The 19,191-nt window shown below is 42.0% G+C and overlaps 1 protein-coding gene across 4 annotated transcripts in view; it reads right to left on the minus strand.

The window, feature by feature from the left end:
* The window catches only part of GRAP2 (GRB2 related adaptor protein 2), a 38,975-nt gene extending 20,220 nt beyond the window's left edge, over positions 1-18,755 (minus strand). The window contains exons 1-3 of one of the 4 annotated variants that reach the window (XM_050917543.1): positions 18,707-18,755; positions 18,556-18,627; positions 481-741 (exon numbers count right to left, since the gene is read on the minus strand). In XM_050917543.1, the coding sequence (XP_050773500.1) occupies positions 481-734 (254 nt within the window). In that variant the 5' untranslated portion in view covers positions 735-741; positions 18,556-18,627; positions 18,707-18,755. The other 3 variants (XM_050917558.1, XM_050917548.1, XM_050917562.1) reach the window with 3 other exon arrangements.
* Between the last annotated feature and the right edge of the window lie 436 nt (positions 18,756-19,191).

Below are 19,191 nucleotides of genomic sequence, written 5' to 3' on the forward strand. Positions count from 1 at the left end.
GAGGAGAGCTGCTTCTGGTCTCTTTCCTGGTTGGGGGTTTGCCACCACTGTCTCATTTTCATTTTCATTTATGGTGTAGAAAGCCATTTTGTTTTATGGCTAGACAAGAAAGACATTTCAAAGCAGGATATTTCCACGTAAATTTCCATATATACATGTAAACGAAATATTTCCCATCATACTGTTTAAACATGAATAGCATGTAGTAAATGAATCAATGAATTCACACTGTTGTGGCTCTTTTGGGTACTGTCGATCGCTGATTTGGCTCCTGAACCACTGAGATCTGCGTATCACTGATCTAGTCTGACCTCCTGTATTACAGGCCACCAACACCACCCACATACTAAACCCAACAACTAAAAAGAGAGCAAAATATTACAACCCATGGGACACTAGTCTATTATATGCGACAGAAAGAGACTAAAAGTGTGAGGTGCACCAACGTTCAAAGCAGGGAAATGATTAAGTGAGATATACCTGGATAATCCTGGCAAATGGCCTGCATGCATATGCTGCAGTGGAAGGTGAAAATCCCCGAAGGTCACTGCCAATCTGACTTGGGGGGAAATTCCTTGCTGACCCCACAGATGGCGATCAGTTAAACCTTGAGCACATGAGCAAGAACCAGCCAGCCAAGCAGCTGAGCGGGAGGACACTTGGTAACACCTCAGAACCCTGGCCCTCCCTGCCCACATGTAGGTTTGATAGTGAGTAGGGCTGGAGTCCAACATTCAACATCTGTACAGGAATGAGAGGTGACACTGTATGAGTAGGGGCCAATTATCCAGAATGAGCAATGATATATACTGTCATTGTTGTCACCAGCTAAACCACATCCAAGAGGCATTGGGAAATAGTCTGTTCCAAAAATGCAAGCCTCTCACCAGTGCGTTAATAGAACAGCTCCATTAACTGTCAGAGGTGCTAGTGCCTCCAGCCACCACAAGGTGTGTTCATCACACATGGATAAACACATGAACATATTAAATACAGCAGTGGACAGTGGTTATGGTTATATATATATATATATATATGCACACCAACCATTTCCTCTCATAATTTAAGAAAAGCCCAGTGTATTCCATCCAGTGGGGGTGGAGGCAGTACAAGTGCCTTCCATACCTAAAGGAGCAGCTCCCCTAGGTGAGGCCGCTGAGAAATGGTATATATGTGGTAAGTAGGGGGCAGTGGTGAGTGTATGAATTCACACTGTACACACCAGTCTATCCATCTCATACTGTGGAAGATCTCACCAGTGGCCATTTCTGTGCATCACCCATAGCTCAAGCCATCTTTTGGGGTGGTTCCATATCTGCTCTCACCAGATTCTCTGTTCTACGCTACATTAATTTTCCTGTCCTGTGAATAGCCTGAGAGATTGAGAGAATACTTTACAAAATCAAGTGAGCTGTTTGCTCCATGTTTACTGCTGTGGGACCTAATGAGTGCCCCACTGAGAGACCTGCTGTGAGCAGTCACTCACCCCGACTGTCTGGCAATGTAAAAAATTGTCTGGTTTCCTGTTAGCCAGCCAAAAGCACTCCATGGAACTGTCCTGCTTTCAAATGTCTTTATTGTCTAGCCATAAAACAAAATGGCTTTCTGCACCATAAATAAAAATGAAAATGACCCTGTGGTGGCAAACCCCCAACTAGGAGAGAAACAGGAAGCAGCTCTCCTCTCTGAATGCCTAGAGATTCCTTCATTGTAGGGCTCCCTTCTAGGGTTTGCCACCCTTGTCCTCAGATGTTAACCCTTTCCCCATGTGGATTACACTCCCATCACAGCTGTCCTTGTCTTAATCCTAGAAAGAGATGAACATTTAAAGGTCATGAAGACTATCCAGAGTTATAATTAAGGATAACAACCTTTTTTGGAAGGGATATTAAGCTGCATTCTTCTGGGATTAGCTAATTTGTACAGTGCCTTGCCCAATGGTGGTCCATGACTAGGGCTCCCAGGCACTACCACAATACAAATAAATAATAATAATAATGAAGACCAGGATGAGGCCTATTGTGGGGGACAGATTATCCCACATCTGCTTCCTGTGGGGTTCTTACATCTTCCTCTGAAGCATCTGGTGCTGGCCACTGTTACAGACAAGATACTGGAGTAGATGGATTATGGGTGTGATCCAGTCTGGAAAATCCTATGTTGAAAAAGTATGATTCAGATACACTTGCTTCTGTTTGGGTGCTTATCTGAATGATCCAAACTAACTGAGTATGCAAAAAGGGGGCTGGCATCTCATAAGAACAGGCTTTCTCACAACATTTTCATCATCTCTTGCTTCTGGATGGGATGACAATGTCAGATGAAGAAGCTTTTTCATAGCATTTCAGCAGTTGCACTTTCTAACCAGGGAGCAATCACAAAATTTTTTTTTTGATAGTTTAAAAAAAAAAAAAAGGACTTTTTCCAAACACCAAATGGTTTTATCTGATGTTATGGGAAAGGTTAATTGGTTTGGTTTGGTTTGGGTTTTGTGTGCTTTTAAACTAAACTGGGTCACCCCATCCTTAATTAGCTAGCCTCAGGGAAGCAACATTGTCAAGAAATAGAGGAGGGTAAGTGGATGCAAGCTTGGAAATGAGGGGGATTCTCAGCTGTCATGTATTGTAGTGAATAATAATTTGTCAGCAGTGGATGCTGGAGCATCAGGTTGCAAATCCACATAGAGCTGAAAGATATGAATGGAAGCTGTCCACCTTTTCCTGATCTCCCATCTATTCCTGTCCCATGCTCAGATGTGTTCCACACATGGCAATTCATCCTCTTTCACAAATTCCCTTTCCAAGGACAGCTGGCTAGGCTGTCTGCAGTGACAAGTCATTAATGGACAATTATTTTTGCAGTTGGAAAGCAAGTGCACAGAGCAGGTGATGTTATTCAAACTCCTCTGCAGAGTTCCACCAATACACTTCAGTCCAGATTGGTGGCACCTCCTGCTATTTAGGTTCTTTCTCCCCCAAAAGCCCTGCCCCTCATTCTTCACCTGCAAGCACTCCTGCCCAGACAAATCCTAGAATTCTCAAACAGCTCAGTCAATGCACCATGATTCTTAAGTACAAAGCTCCCCTGCTATTCTAATCCTGACCTATCACACTCAATCCACATTTAGTCTGGCTGATATGACAAAGGCCTTGTCTATGCAAAACTTTGTTACCGGTATTACTATGCTGTTTAGGGGCATGGCACCCCTCCCCATACAGGAACAAGCTATAACTGTATAAGCACCTTTATATCATTATAACTGCGTCCACAGCGAGGGCAGAGGGGGGAGGTTCTAGAACTTTAACAATACTAGAATAACTATGGTACAACTTTAGTATGTAGACAAGGCCTTAATCCTGAACTGCAGAGCAATTTGCTACCCCAGTTGTGTGGCCCCTGCCCACTCCTCTGTTAATTCACCTCAAAAGATATCCTCTGCCGTTCCAATTGAAGAGCATGTCGGTATGTTGGAGGGATTTTTGTTTTGCAATAACATGTTGCTATGTTCCTCCACTTTCATTTAAAAATGAAAGTAGAGAAACATATTTCAAACCATTGATAAACATGACAAGATGAAATATTTTCTCTCCATCCCTCTGATCCTGCCAAGTTCCTGTTCTACGTTTCCCTTCCCCTCACAGCAGATTACTGAGGCGTGGTCTACACTACGATTTTAGGTCGAATTTAGCAGCGCTAACTTGATTTAACCCTGGACCCATCCATACAACGAAGCCCTTTTTTCGACTTAAAGGGTTCTTTAAATTGATTTCTTTACTCCACTTCTGACGAGGGGATTAGCACTGAAATCGTCCTTGCCGGGTCGAATTTGGGGTAGTGTGGATGCAATTCGATGGTATGGGCCTCCGGGAGCTATCCCAGAGTGCTCCATTGTGACCGCTCTGAACAGCGCTCTCAACTCAGATGCACTGGCCAGGTAGACAGGAAAAGGCCTGTGAACTTTTGAATTTCATTTCCTGTTTGGCCAGCGTGGTGAGCTGATCAGTACAGGTGACCATGCAGAGCTCATCAGCATGATGTGCACATTGCCGAGGCACATTGCCCGGCCCCTACTTTGTGAGAAGTCTCTGTCCATGTCTATGTCCTCATCACTCTCGTCACCTGCCGTCGCCTCCTCGCCTGGTTTTGCTTTTGCAGCTTCTGGTTCTGCATATACTCCAGGATAATGCATGTGGTGTTTACAGTGCTCATAATTTCTGCGGTGATCTGACTGGGCTCCATGATCCCAGTGCTATGGCGTCTGCACTGAAAAAAGGCGCAAAACAATTGTCTGCCATTGCTCTGATGGAGGAAGGGGCGACTGATGACATGGCTTACAGGGAATTAAAATCAACAAAAGGGGTGGCTTTGCATCAAGGAGAAACACAAAAAACTGTCACACAGAATGGCCCCCTCAAGGATTGAACTCAAAACCCTGGGTTTAGCAGGCCGTTGATTTCACAAAACAAATTGGGTCAATTTCTTGTTTTGATCCACTCCATCTATCTTTTACATCTTAGGCTGGCAGCAGACGGTGCAGTATGACTGCTAGCCATCATCATCTCCTGGCTGCTTACCAGAAGATGGTGCAGTATGACTGCTAGCCATCGTCATTTCCTGGATGCTTGGCAGAAGATGGGAATGACTTGGCTGAGTCACTCCCATGTCTGCCCAGGCACCCCGACTGACCTCACCGAGGTCGGCTAAAAGAGCACCCAGGAATATGACGATGATGGCTACCAATCGTAATGCACCATCTGCTGCAAAAAGGCAATGAGCTGCTGCTGTGTAGCAATGCAGTCTCATGTCTGCCAGCACCCAGGAGACGCATGGTGACGGTGAGCTGGATGGGCTCCAGGCTTGCTGTGGTATGGCATCTGCTCAGGTAACCCAGGAAAAAAGGTGCGAAATGATTGTCTGCTGTTGCTTTCACAGAGGGAGGGAGAGGGAGGCCTGAAGACATCTACCCAGAACCACCTGCAACACTGTTTTTGCCCCATGAGGCATTGGGATCTCAACCCAGAATTCCAATGGGCAGCAGAGACTGCAGGAACTGTGGGATAGCTACCCACAGTGCAATGCTCCGGAAGTCGACGCTAGCCTCGGTACTGTGGGCGCAGTCCGCCATCTTAATGCATGTAGAGCATTTTGAGTGGGGACACGCACAATCGACTATATAAAAACAATTTATAAAAAAAGACTTCTATAAATTCTACCTAATTTCGTAGTGTAGACATACCCTGAGTTATTAGTGTTTCACTAGCAGCTTTATCCATTCTAATCAGTTATGTCCTCCTCCTGAATTTGTAAGGTGATTACACTGAACTGTTCTCTTGACATCACAGTTTATCACCTTGGCAGCAATTGTGAGATCACAAAAACGGAACCGTGGCAAAACTGAGTGGGGATCGGCTGAGGAGGAGGCAGCAACTAACTACAATGGAGAATGGGATGTTTTGGCCCCTTTCTGCCTAATCCTTTAGTTCCCAACCATCCTTCTGTGTTTCTGTTAGCTTTATTGAACTGCTCCACTGCTGCCCAATAGTCCAGACACAAGCAAGCACGGTGCACCAGCTGTGCGGCCTAATGCTTTGAACGCACCCAGGCAAACCAGGCCTGCTGTGCCACATAATTCTCTACATAAATGATGAGTGAAATACACCCACCGTGCCACCAGATCTTCCATCTCTGTCCTAATATGTAGCTGACTACAATGCAACATCGATGCCAGATGGGTCAGCTTGGTGCAGCACTGGGATCTGTGGCTTCTGGAGTATGAGCTCTGCTCAGAAATCCTAATGATTTTTTACAGGTTCATATTCTACATTCAAGCAAGACTGATTAAAAAAAAACCAACAACCCTCATCTTTAGCTGGTATAGCTCTGCTGAAGTCTATGGGCTATGCTGACTTACAACAGCTGAAGATCTGGCCCTGTGGTTTTAAAATACTCTTTCATTTACTGCTCAAAATCTGAAAAATATCTGCAGCATATCGGTGGAAGGGGAGAAGGAGGTGATGCTGCTGACAAAGAAGGAAGCCCTCCCCTCCCCCCACATAGGCCTCTTATAAAGTCCCAAAGCCTGGTGCAAAAGGTGTCCTGTGCTTGCAATGAAAGATAAACATGACACTAATACCAGTGACAGACTCATATATCCAAGCAATGATGATGATAGTTGATCCTGTCACTGCAGTATTCCCTGATATCAATTTGAACTGCAGATAAGCTAAGCGGGGGCGGCATGGCCATCAGGACAGAATTAAAATGTGCTGCACGGGTGGCTGATTTTCTTCCCTGCTGTTGAAGGAGAGAGACAGAGCGAGAGACAGTTTTTTTTGGTGATCGGAACCCAAGCCTAGCGCACTCAAGCAAACATTCCATTCCAGGATTTAAATTATCCCTGACGAGTGCCCTGTGATTCATTGGACTTTGTTGAACCTCCATATGAAGCAAGGGAAGGTTGATGTCTCCCTCCTTTTCCTCTCCCCACACCCTGCTTCTCCTCTTTAATAATGATAAATATATTTTAATTTGCTTGATTAAGTCAGCCAGACAATGCGCCCCTAATCTGCAGTGATCAGGGTTCGAGAACTATAACGGCGAATGTGCTGTCTTTCTATCAGACAGAGAAATAAGGGGTTGCTAATGCAGCCTCCATTAACAACTTTGTACAGAATCATTTTTTCCTAACTGCTCCTAAAGAGAAGGCACTTGAGGAATACTGTCTGATATGAACATATTCTGAATGATCTCCTTCTGCAAAATTGACAAGCTCCCCTCACTAACCCCCCCACATAAATACATAAAGTATGAAAAATGTAGCCACTTCCTTGTACTCAAGAGGCTTTTTGATCTCATCATAACTTATCTAGTTAACTGCCTCTCAATTTTTCTCATGGTTCCTTGTAAGCTTTAGTATGGTCTGATATGTATTTTAATGCAAGTTGGTGTTAGCTGAATACTAATCATGTGCTTCAGTGCGTGAAATGTGCACGCATTTGTACTTGTGCTGTGCACACGTCAATCTGCTTTAGTATGTACGGTGTTTGCACTTAGTGTGCATTTAGGCCACAATTGTGGAAATAAACTGCTTATATCTCTGAGTACATATGGATATGTGTCAGGAAATGCTGTGTAAGTGCAAGAATGTATGTCTGAGATTGCTGTCATGCATATATGGGTTTGCATACATGCATATATACTCTAAGAGCCATAGCCTCTGCTCTGACTGATCAGTGGCACAAGGCTGAAATACAGGGGATGAAAGATGTCATTTGGCCATCTTTGCACTCTGTAGATCAGTGGTGGGCCACATGCAGCCCATCAGGGTAATCCACTGGCAGGCTGCCAGACCGTTTATTTATATTTGCACAGCCACCCACAGCTCCTGGTGGCTGCGGTTCGCTGGCTGCAGGTTGCCCACCACTGCTGTAGATCCTGGGGCTGGTTAGCACAAATCAGGTCTCCAGGATACATCTGAGCCCAATGTACATTTAGACCAGCCCCAGGGCTGCTCTAAAACATTGCAGTTCCAAATGGCCATTCTGGCAGCCCGTGACCAGCTGGACATAGAAGCATTCTTCCTATGTTCCTTATATAAGAGGTTGGGATGGAAGGTGTCAAAGATGATGCTACATCTCACAAGGATTCCCCAATCCAGAGAAAATCCTTCAGGGAGCAGAAGTGCTAGCATTAGAGCTTCTTTGTGCTGCTGGTGTGGTGCAAAGCAGCCAGAGTAGGACTCAGGATCTGGCCCGATGGGCCAGATTTTCAAAAGATTTCAGCACCTACAATTGGGTCCAGATTTTAAAAAGAGCTCAGCTCCTCTTTAGGCACTTAAATATGGGACAGATTTTCAAAAGTGTTCAATACCCAGTAGTTGCCATTGTGACACTCGTGGATAGATAAAGAGCTCAGCACCCAGCATGTACACTTTTCTGAAACTATAGCCACTTATTCTGGTGCTAACTGAGAAATGAGCCCTTTTGAAAATTCTGGCTTATATGTCTGTACCTGCATATGCACCCTATGTGTGCATGGATGGTATCCTTACTGTGTCTGTGCATGTTTCTCTATTTTATAACCAATAATAATATCTGTAATTATGATTATCCTTATTTTAGCATACCTATCATGTTTTCAAAGCATAAGTTGATCTCCACGAGGGTCAGGAAAGCTGATTGGTTCCATCGACAGCTGCCTGGTTACAAAATAGGAGAATTGCATTTCTCTTCGAAATTTCAGGTACTGGACCATACACAAAATACAGTACTGGGCATTATAAACCAATTGTCTGATCTGGTAAGACAAATTCTGTATTTCTACTGTACCATGATACATAGGAATACATTACTATGACACGTCTGAACGTGGTATAAAAGTCTGCTAATATAGACAGGCACTTGCGATTGCATTTCAAGTCAGTTACTGCACGTGCTTCACCATGCCAGCAGATACAATTCTGTGTAAAATGGGAAGCAGATTATCAGTAAGGTAACTGCTATTTTCCTTACTTTTGCATACGATTCAGTTTGGCAACATAGACAACTGTGAAAAACCTGTAACTCTGCAACTAAAATTACAGTCTGTGCCAGGAGATATAATTTTGCACGAAGTGGAAGCACAGTTAACACAATAAGGAAATGAAGCATTCCTTTATCCTTTTAACTGTAGTTCTATTTTTGCACTAAATTGCCTCTGATTGTACAAGCTGTGGTTTATTACTGCATAGTTTTCTCTTTTTCTTTCACCTTTTTTCCTTATATTTTATCCTTTCTTCTTTAATCTTTAACATAACAGTTAAAATAAAATTAAATACCACAACCTAGGTCACTACAAAGTTAAGTATGAGAATTTAGCACAAGTATAAGAAATCCCATAATTAAGGTTCATAATAGCAATCTTAACTTGGCAACATTGTACATACGAGGCCAATTTCTGCTCTCAGTGACATTTGTTCTGAGACCTGAATTTGATCCACTCTGTATACAAAGGAGCACACTGAACTGCAAAAACAGCAACTAAAACTGCTACTATAGATATGTACCAAGTGGTAGAATTAATGTTTCTGTGGGAATCTTAATTTATGAATGTTCTGACTTCTATATTTACACTCTGAACCTCAGTGTTCCATTAACACTGCTTTTTGTCTGAAGGCTTGATTCTCATTTAAGTATAGGCTCCATTACAATGCCAGAGTGGTGTAACAGGGCCATATGTTGAAATTAGAATCAGGCCCTGAGAGAGTGTTTTTGCATGTGTGAATGCTTGTGCAGGGTTTTTAAAGTAATTAATTACAATAATGGATTTTAAAAAAATTAAAAGTGCAGTTCCAAGAAAGAATCCATTTTCTTTTCGATCAGAAGGTAAACGTGGATACCTTCTTGGGTTTGTCCACACACAGAAATTACACCAATTTAACTAAAGGCATAGCAATGATTTAGGACTTGTCTACACTTGAAAGTTAATTTGGATTAAGGGAGGGTGTGAATTTAAAGAGCAATAAGAGTGTTCACACATGGAGTTAGTCTGGAATAGCTATTCTGTAATCTTTCCATGTATAGATAAATCCTTAAACCAGGTCAACTTCTGAAAAGAGATAGGCCTTGGAGATTCCATGATTCCCATTCCCACAGTGTGAGCAGTGATGTTGCAACTAGGGTGACCAGACAGCAAGTGTGAAAAATCAGGATGGGAGTGGGGGGTAATAGGCTTCTATATAAGAAAAAGCCTCAAATATTGGGACTGTCCCTATAAAATCGGAACAGCTGGTCACCCTAGTTGCTGTAGTCACCCTAGTTGCAATCATCACAGTAGCCAGTTTAACTGAAGCCTTGTCTGCAACTCCTGCATAACATACAAATATAATTGCTAATTTACCCTATCTGTGATAAAGTGATCAATTGCTGCTCTGGACCAGGGAACCACAAGGTCTCCAGTCCTATTTAATAGAATGCATGTGGCAAAAGAGGGAACTTTGCTTAAAGGGTGTGAATGAGTCATTTGACATTTCAGGCTGACTGAAGTCATTCCACTACATTTATTTCTGATCTTGATGTGCTACCACATTTGCTCGTTAAACAGAATGGGAAGAAAAAGATTGAAATTATCTGCTACAGAATACGTATGCAAGACACATAGGAGGTACCAACTAAGGCATGACTTGATGCATGTGTGAGAATGTGAGCTTGCAAGTGCATCTGTTTGCGTGAGAGTGCCAGTGTGTGACTTTGATGTTGCCTCTGGGTGTGCGAGCAACTGTTCTGTTATGCATGTATGTCTGAGCATGAGTAGGCATCTGTGAATTTGCTTATAAATTTACTTCACACATAATTATGAGCTGAAGTGCTGCATACATGTAAGCACAGGTCTGAGAGTTTGCATATGAATTGCCCTGCGTGTGCATGAGCATGGTCAGTTGTGCTCTATGCATGCACATGGAGGACAGTGAATGTATGTATATGTGTGTATTAACATGACCAGGAATACAGGGATTATGGCCTGATCCTCCAAGGTGTTTAGGCATCTAACTCCCATTGAAATCTGGTCCCAACTGAACATTCAATGGGAATCTATTTAAAGACCCCTGATGAAAGGATAAAGGACAATTTTTTTTCAAATCTGACCTAAATTTAGACTCCTAAATTCATATTTAGACTCCTAAAACAAAGTGGCTTGATTTTCTGAGGTGCTGACTCCCTGCAGCTCACACTGATTTCCACTGGAGCTGTAGGCATTCAACACCTTTGAAAAATCAAGGTCGCTTTTATTCAGGTGCCTCAATATGGGTTTAGAAACCTAACTTTAGGCCCCTAGTTTTGAAATTCTGGCCAAAAAATTGCATGTGTACTGATTTTAAAAAGTAATAGATAAGATAATAGCAATAGATAAAGACTTTGCTGAAATACTGCACAGGAAATAATTTCAAAGGGTGGAGGAGGTGAGTGGAAAAGATACTTATTTGAGTCTAATCAAGGCTATGTCACAAGAAGAGAAGGAAAATATTATTGAGAAGAATAACTCAATGGAAATCCATGGACTCATTCTCCAAGAGATTAGACCACAAACAGATCAAGCAGGGCAAAGGTGGTGAGGATTGGGCAGAGCCCTGGCATCCTGCCTCAGGCTCGAAACAGTCACATCAATTTTTGCACAGAGCTTAGAATGTATTTGTGCCAGCAGCAATGGTTGCAGGGACACTGCAATAGCCTTGAAGCATGCTATATGGGCAAAGGACACTGTCAGGATAGACGTTATTTTTAAAATCTCCTAGTAACTAATACTGTCTCTAGTTGTTAAGACTTAAATATCGTTAAAAGGCTTACTGTTTTTTTCTCCCACCAATCCTGCAGTTTATTTAATCTGCATTTCATTAAGACAGCTCAGTGAACTCAGCCAGGTCGTTTCCAGTCTGGGTATAATCATTTTTGCTCAGTGCTGCAGTTTGGGTTCACAGCGCTGCAGGGGGATATTTAAATCCAAAAATAAAATGGTTTTAATTGAAATTAAACTATACATTCATGCCATTCCTTCTGATATTAAGTTTCATATTCTCCACTTTCCCCCCATCTAAACATTGGGCTTAATTTAAGGTGACTGCATCCTATTAAATAAAGCTGGTAAAAGGGCACATTCAGTTCAGGTTCAGAAAGTCTAAAAACTATGTTCTTTTATTTATTTGGGTGGCAGCAAGAAACATTAATTCATTGTTAATGCAGACCAGCCAAGAAGACTATGCTTGTATTGGTTTTGTAAAACGGATAAAGTGGAATGAGATGTAAATCTAATTCCAATAAGTTATCACAATTAGAGAAACAAACAGCCATATTAATAAGTCCAACAGACGCATAAAGGTCTTAAGGCAGTGGGAATTCTGCATTTCCATCATGCTGATGATTAAACCAGTGGAGTCTCCCCAGAGGGGAATTCCACAAAGCCACGTGCACCTTGCATGAGAACGCACAGGCAACACTTAGGGGGCAAAAATGGGTGTGTTGGGGAGGAAATGACCAACGAAGACACCCGTAGAACAAATCCACAAGGACAAAGAATCACGTCTGCTACTTTACCACATACTCAACAATAGCCTGATGTGACCTAGCTGTATGCATGCATCATTTCTTTATGGGGTAAGGTTTCCATCCCCCCAGCTCCCTCGGTTATATGCGCAAAACCCATTTATTCAGTCTTTGTCCACATGTTCACCAATGGGTATGTGTGACCTTAATTCTAGTGACTTGTGCATATGAATTGCAATATAGTTAGGTGATCATACACCAGTTCTCAAATAATGCAACAAAATATCATACTTTTTTTTATCACCTATGCGTACTATCTTCCGCTACTCTGTAGTGCTCTTTGTTTGCCAGAGTCCCCTCCGAACAACCCTCTCAAACAAAAACATTAAAAACAAAGCAAATCATGGAATTAACCAGATATTTGCAGCCCATCACACTGTTGATCCTACTTTTGTGGTCTATCCCTATCCCCTCCCCTGTGTTATTCTTATCTATTTAGACAGCAAACTCTTTGGGACAGGGACTGTCCACTACTCTATGGGGCTAGCTAAATGGAGCAATGACACTTTACAACAGCTGATTTGCCCCCGTGTTTCCTCAGTGCCGAGCACACTGGAGTCCCATTCTTGATCAGTCCATAGGCACTGCTGCAATAAAAATAATAGATTAAAAAAATAGAGTCCCTGAAAGTTATTTATATACAAGATGTTCAATAAATGAGGCAAGTGTTCTTTTCAGTGTGCACCTTATGAGATGCATTTTACAAGGCTGTAAAACACTGGTATGATGTTATATTGTATTATTTGAGAACTAGCCTCCAATGACACAATTACATGCTATTATACAGCATATGAACAAGAGGCTAAAGTTCTCGTTACTATTTCCTGACGTTTGAACGCTTAACACTCCTTTCATATAACATTTTTTTTAAATAGAATTTTTTATGAGTTTTTGAAAGAAAAAGGAAAATCCAGTATGGGAAACTATTTGACTACACACCACCAGATGGCTCTATCTAATCTACTTTACAAAGTCTGCAGGAAGGAGCCTCAGGAGCTGCAAACTTTAGAAGTTGAGCAGCCTGTATCTTTCAAGATGCACCACAAATGTGGTAAGGTCTCTGCAGCAGGATAGCTGCCAGTGACTCTCTGAAGAAGAGCTCTGTGTAAGCTCAAAAGTTTGTCTCTTTTACCAACAGAAGTTGGTCCAATAAAAGATATTATTTCACCCACTAATATCGTGGGACCATCACAGTTACAACACCACCGCAAACAAGTGGCTCTCTGAGCAGACTAGCAGTGAGTCTTAGAAATGATGCTAGGATGAAATTCACCCTTTTGCAGTGAATGAGCACAACGGCCATGGGCCATTTAAGTGACATTTTGGCCCTCAAAATAGGGTTTAGTGGTACTTTGGTGGCAAATAGAACTTATGCTGGTTCCTGAAACCAGAGTAAATTTCATCCAAAGGCAATACATCTAAAAACATCTGCAATATTGCATTTCTCCATTCTAGATGAAAAAAATAACCTACTCTTACTGTACACTGGTCTCAATTCTCCTATTTTCTAATGTCATTTCTTCCACCCTCACCTAATCTATCTGCCACAAGATATGGAAACATGCAATGGTCAATTTCAATATCATGTATAACATGCTATAAGTGATTATCTTGCAGGCATTTTTTTAAAACCTGAAGCTATTTCAAATTAGTTTTTATAAACAAAAGTAACAATCTGTGCAGCATATATCAAAGCCAAAAGCTCTAAAAGCAGTCACTGACTTTCGGTACCATATTTCTGAGTTGCTCCACCTGTCACAATTTGAACTTTGCCCAAGTGTTGAGCACCACCATTCCAGATGGTCAGTGTGAACTGCAGGTGCTCAGACCTTCTGAAAATCAGCTCAAGGTGTTTAAGGCTGGTCACCAACTCGAGATACCCCAAATTTGTGGTCAATTTTGAAAATGTGGGCTCAGCTATTGTTTACACTGAGTGAGAAAACACCATTGTAAAAATCCCCTTCTGCCCCAAATCTAAAGAAACAATTTTAAATAAAAATCCAGAGGTGAGTGGGTTGATATAGCAATAATAAATAATAATAAATACAATAATAATAATAATAATAATAATGATAGAAAAATCACCTTTCATCCTGACAGACCCCAAAGCATTTTTACAAATTATGGATTAAATTCAGGCCCTACATATTTTTGTGGCACTGATGGGCTGCAAACTTAGGGAAAATGTCCACACAAATGCTGCCTGTCATAGCCCTACATAGAATAGTACCCTCCCGATACCTCTTATGCAAGATTATTCCTGCTAAAAGTAATCTGACCAAGATGTAGGGCAGCTGAGACAGGCAGCATACTTGCTACAACACGTTAGCCATGTTCCCTGACCACTACATCCACCTCACAGCACCTGCTCTAAGGCTGCAAGTGACTGGCAGACCATTAGTTGCACCCTGCGTGGGAACCTCTTTTCCCCTCTGTGCACATATCATTTTACCTGAGGTGGAACACAGCACCTCACAGCAGTATAAGAGCAGAAGTAACAAATGCCCATATAAAACTAAAAAGTTAGATACTCAGAATCTGTCCAGGAAAACGGATTAACATTTTAATTCTTATGTACAGGGCTAAGGGATATTTGATAATAATAGGGTGACCTTCAGTTCTATTCCTCATTTGAAAGAAGGATGCTTGGGCAATCAGTTCAGTAGTGACTTGGAGGAAAATGTGCCAACTACACAAAGTCATTAACATCATTTCCTGAAGTCCTGAGGTTTCCTTGGATGTTTCCTCATTCAAGGACTGACCAGATCCTACCTGATGAATTCACAATGTACCTAAAAGAGCTAAAACTTTGGTTACCACCATGGTACTCTCCAAATGTCCCCATAAGTCTTGGGAAAGTGCATAAAACTATAAAAGCTCTTCAACAGAATGTGGAGACAGAGGGAATTCTCCAGCTCAAAATGGCTTCTCTGGTGATTATTATTAGGCTTGGCAGAATTTGATTTTTATTTTTTTCTAATTTTGACAATTTTAAATAGTCCCTCCTTCTATTTTCATTTTTACAGTTGTGGGAGGTAGGGGTTAGAGCAGTGCTGACAGCAGGGCTGCAGGGGGCTCATTGTGTGGCCGAGGAGCCCAAGACACTGGGGCGCAAGGTGCCGGGGAGACACATCTATACAGCCCTAAGAGAGTGAAACTAGGTTTTCAGTTTGGAATTTAGGCACTACGGTCATTTCCTCTCATCACATAACATTTCTTAGAGTTAACCTTCACAGGTCAATTCCTCATCATTTTGCCATTCTTAACGAACCTGTTCCTCAGAAGTTAACTGCTGCCAGTTAGACAGTGGTTAAGTGGTGCACAGCATGGGTCTCTACTCTGCAGAATAATTTAAAAAATGTTTCTCTCTCTTCCCCCCCAAAAAAACTCAGACTCTTTCAAAATCATTCTCTCTCTCTCTCTGTCTCATTTATTTTTAACATCCTTCTAGAAACACTGTTTACAGTGACTCTACTTCACAGACAAGGAGCTGGGATAGAGCCATAGCAAAAATATGCATCCCCCTCCCAGCTACCCATCTGCTGTAATGAGAACACAGCAATAGCTGTAGCAGAACAGACATTGGTCCATCTAGCCAAGTAACCCATTTCCATCAGTGACCAAAGTCAGAAGTATTTAAATAAGGCATCAAACACTGGAATGGTCCTCTAGCTATATCATGGGGGAATCAGTTTATGCCTAAATTATGAGAGGAACAGTCCTTGTAATGTTTAGCTTAGCTACTGTCACTGCAAATTCTATCTGTATTCATATGTACGTCTAATACATTTTAAAAAAATGTTTGAAATGAAAGTACCAATATAAAATGTAAAATAAGTCAGTATTGTCTAGCCGTTAAAAAACAAGATCAGGAGTCAAGGTACTGCATTCTCTTCCCAGCCTGGCTACTGATTTGCTGCATGTCCTTAGACAAGCCACTTCACCGCTGTGTGCCTCAATTTCCTCATCTGTCAAATGGGGGTATTAATATTTACCCACCTTTGTAAAGCACTTGGAGATTTTAGGATAAAAAGCATACACAGTTAGTACAAAAGGTTATTGTAATATAGCCTCCACTGGAGCTAAGGGGTAATGATAATGGAAATGCACGCTTACTAGGACTGACGAAGAATTAAGTTGAATGAGTGAAGAAGTCTCCTTTCTATAGCTCTCAAGTGTGCTGCAAAATTAAAGATTCTGAAAGAAAGCATGGGATTTGTGGGACTGCACATAAACTGATTGGACTGTTTCTGCGGCCGTGCACGATCCTCCAGTCAGCCAAATGATGATGATTATATGCTTCATACCATTTTAATCAGCTGAAAGTTGGCTGTCAAGTTAGGTTTCTTTTAAACCACAACCAAGGCCTGGAGAGAAGGAAAAATGGGAGAGGAGGACAGTAGTCTTAACACAGTTTAAAAAAATCCCAAATATCTGGAAGGATCAAGAGTAGCTAATACTACTATGTGAATGGCAACACATTTGGCACTGTTTGGGTTACTGTGGCTAACTTCCAGTGATTATGTACATCAGAGATGGACTATGAAGGTAGATAAGGGAAATCAACATTTGGATGTGAATCACACGCATCTAAACCAGCAGAAAAATTCAAGGATAGGAGCATTATACAGGAAAGAAATGGGAAGAAGGGATGGAGGGTTATTTTCATTCTGCCCAGAAATAACAGTAGAGTTAGAAGACACTGCCTCCAGCTAAAAGTGTAACGAAACAAGACAAAGCAGCTGGCTGCGGGGAAAGAGACATTCTTATGATCTGAAAAGAGAGAAGCAATAAAACAGCAAGACGGACAACTGAGATGAGCAGCTGAGGCACTGGATACTGGGAGATATTAAAAACTTTGAATTGGCAGAGCAAGGGACAATTTTTATTTTGCATAGGAATATCCCTCAAATGGAATCATTTTAATGAGTAGAGAGCATCTGGATAAAATACTATTAGATTTAGAGGGGCTATAGTCCACCTAGCCTTCCCGTCCAAATCTTTCCTGTTCTGCTACTTACACAAATGATAGTAACACATAGTTGTATGGAGGGTTGTTGTAGTTCTGTTGGTGCCAGGGTATTAGGGAGACAAGGTGGTGAGGTAACATCTTTTATTGGACCAACTTCTGTTGGTGAGAGAGATGAGCTTTCAAGCTCATGCAGACCTGATGAGCAAGAGAAGTTGGTCCAATTAAAGGTATTACCTCACCCAGCTTGTCTCTCTAGTAACACACAGTGGCTAGCACTATGACACAAGTGCTCTGTTCTGTACCCACAAACCTACCTAAATTCCTTACCTGGTGTGATTGCCAAGGATAGTTGTAAGAAAGGCAGAAATGCAAATTAAAGTCAGTATAAATAAAAACCTCAGGTCTGCGTTAGAGGGCCAGGGACGAGCTTTACTTCCCTGGATCTACATTGTAATAATAAGGAACGTGCTTTCCCCACACCTAGCCCCTGATCCATTTCATCTGTACCCCACACCATTCATTTATCAGCAACCCGGCCAGTAGGGAAACATTCTTTTCCAGACAAATGTAAATAACAAAATTGTTCCCACTGTTGGTGCTGAAAGACTGTTTGGAATTTTTTTTTTAATTAATTTTTCTTCTGATGAGAGATGCTGGATTAAAGTTTGGAGACTGAAGTCCTCCAGCTGTTCCCAGAATGGGCACACCACATGGGCAAAGCAGTGTGAACTTTCACCTCATACACTACTATTACCATGTGTCTCAACCCTGCCCTGAAGGGACAGTGCCTCTTAATAAATAGAGCATGTAGCAATTACAGCACTTTGAATCCCCAAAATGCTTTACAATTACTGACTAATTAATCAGGAGGGAGAAGCTGGGGTGAATTTTAATGGCCCATTCACACCTTGGCTTATTTGCTGAGATGGCTCTTGTTGTCAATAATGATGGCGGTTCTGTGATGTAGAAGTTGGAGTTTCCCAGCTCATATCACATAGGATACTACAAAGTATGGATGTACTATTTGTGGGGGCAGTTCAGACAATAGTGCCAAAACTCTGGCTGCAGGGGGCATCTAGCTCATGGAGGGCCCTATCCCAGCCAGGATGCTCCAGTGGAATATTTTGTAGAGAATAGCTGCTTTGTGCTGACTGAGAGCTCTATCAGGATAATGTTAAGCCCCTGGGGAATCTGGATGTTTTTCCTTTTATCACAGCCCTGACTGAAAGACAATGCAGTTTTTTTCCCCTTCTGATTTAAAGGAAATCTCCTGCCCCTATTCTTCCAACACTCTCAATACACACACCGGTTCTGGACACATTCCCATCCCTCCCCAAACTGGCAGAATTAGAAGTTTGATGCAAGTGTGGCAGATGTGCAAACAAACTGAATTGCGGGCCTTACCGCTGGGGTGTCTGTTGCATAATGTTGCAAAGGGCCCCAGACTCACTTGAACTGGCACCATTTGTTGTTAAAGAACTGAAAGCAAATGTTATAATAGTCACATACCTTTGAGAGTAGGGAAGACTGAGGAAGAGTCTTTGCTTTGCTTCTGGTTGTTATAGTCCAGACTTGCAGACTCTATGATGAAACAAAATGATATTGAACAGCCTGCATTTCATAAAGGCAGCTGGTTCTTGTCTTCAGATTAAGCGCTTACCAAGTGTAGATGCTTGTAGAGCCATTCAGGACCATACAACAAACCTTTCATAATGTGCACCCTCCTCTCTTCACCATGAAGTTCAGCCAATCAGGCAGTCATGTGCAAACCACAAACCACGCAGGAACTAGCAGACACGACAGCTCACAGCCCTGGGCGTGGAGCTTAGTTAGCTTAGTATGGTTTTGTTTTTTCACTGCCAGGGCTAACCCGATATCATAGGAGTTTTAACGAATGCTACTGCAGTTCTGTGCTCTAGTTGCATTTAATGCATTCTCCTGTGCAACCCAAGTTCTACTTATTGCTTTGGGTTTGAATTTAGGACTGACAGGTCCCGAGTCTCCTTTTTGAACCACGTGGGGCTATTAAAATTTAGTCTGATCACCTCTCAGTCAAATCAACATGGCAATGTGATAGCCACAGTGTAACCAGCATTCTAATCTGTGGGTATGTCTACCACCAAAACTCCCCCTTTGACTTGATAC

This window comes from Gopherus flavomarginatus, chromosome 1 (genome assembly GCF_025201925.1).
Source record: "Gopherus flavomarginatus isolate rGopFla2 chromosome 1, rGopFla2.mat.asm, whole genome shotgun sequence".
NCBI lineage: Eukaryota > Metazoa > Chordata > Testudines > Testudinidae > Gopherus > Gopherus flavomarginatus.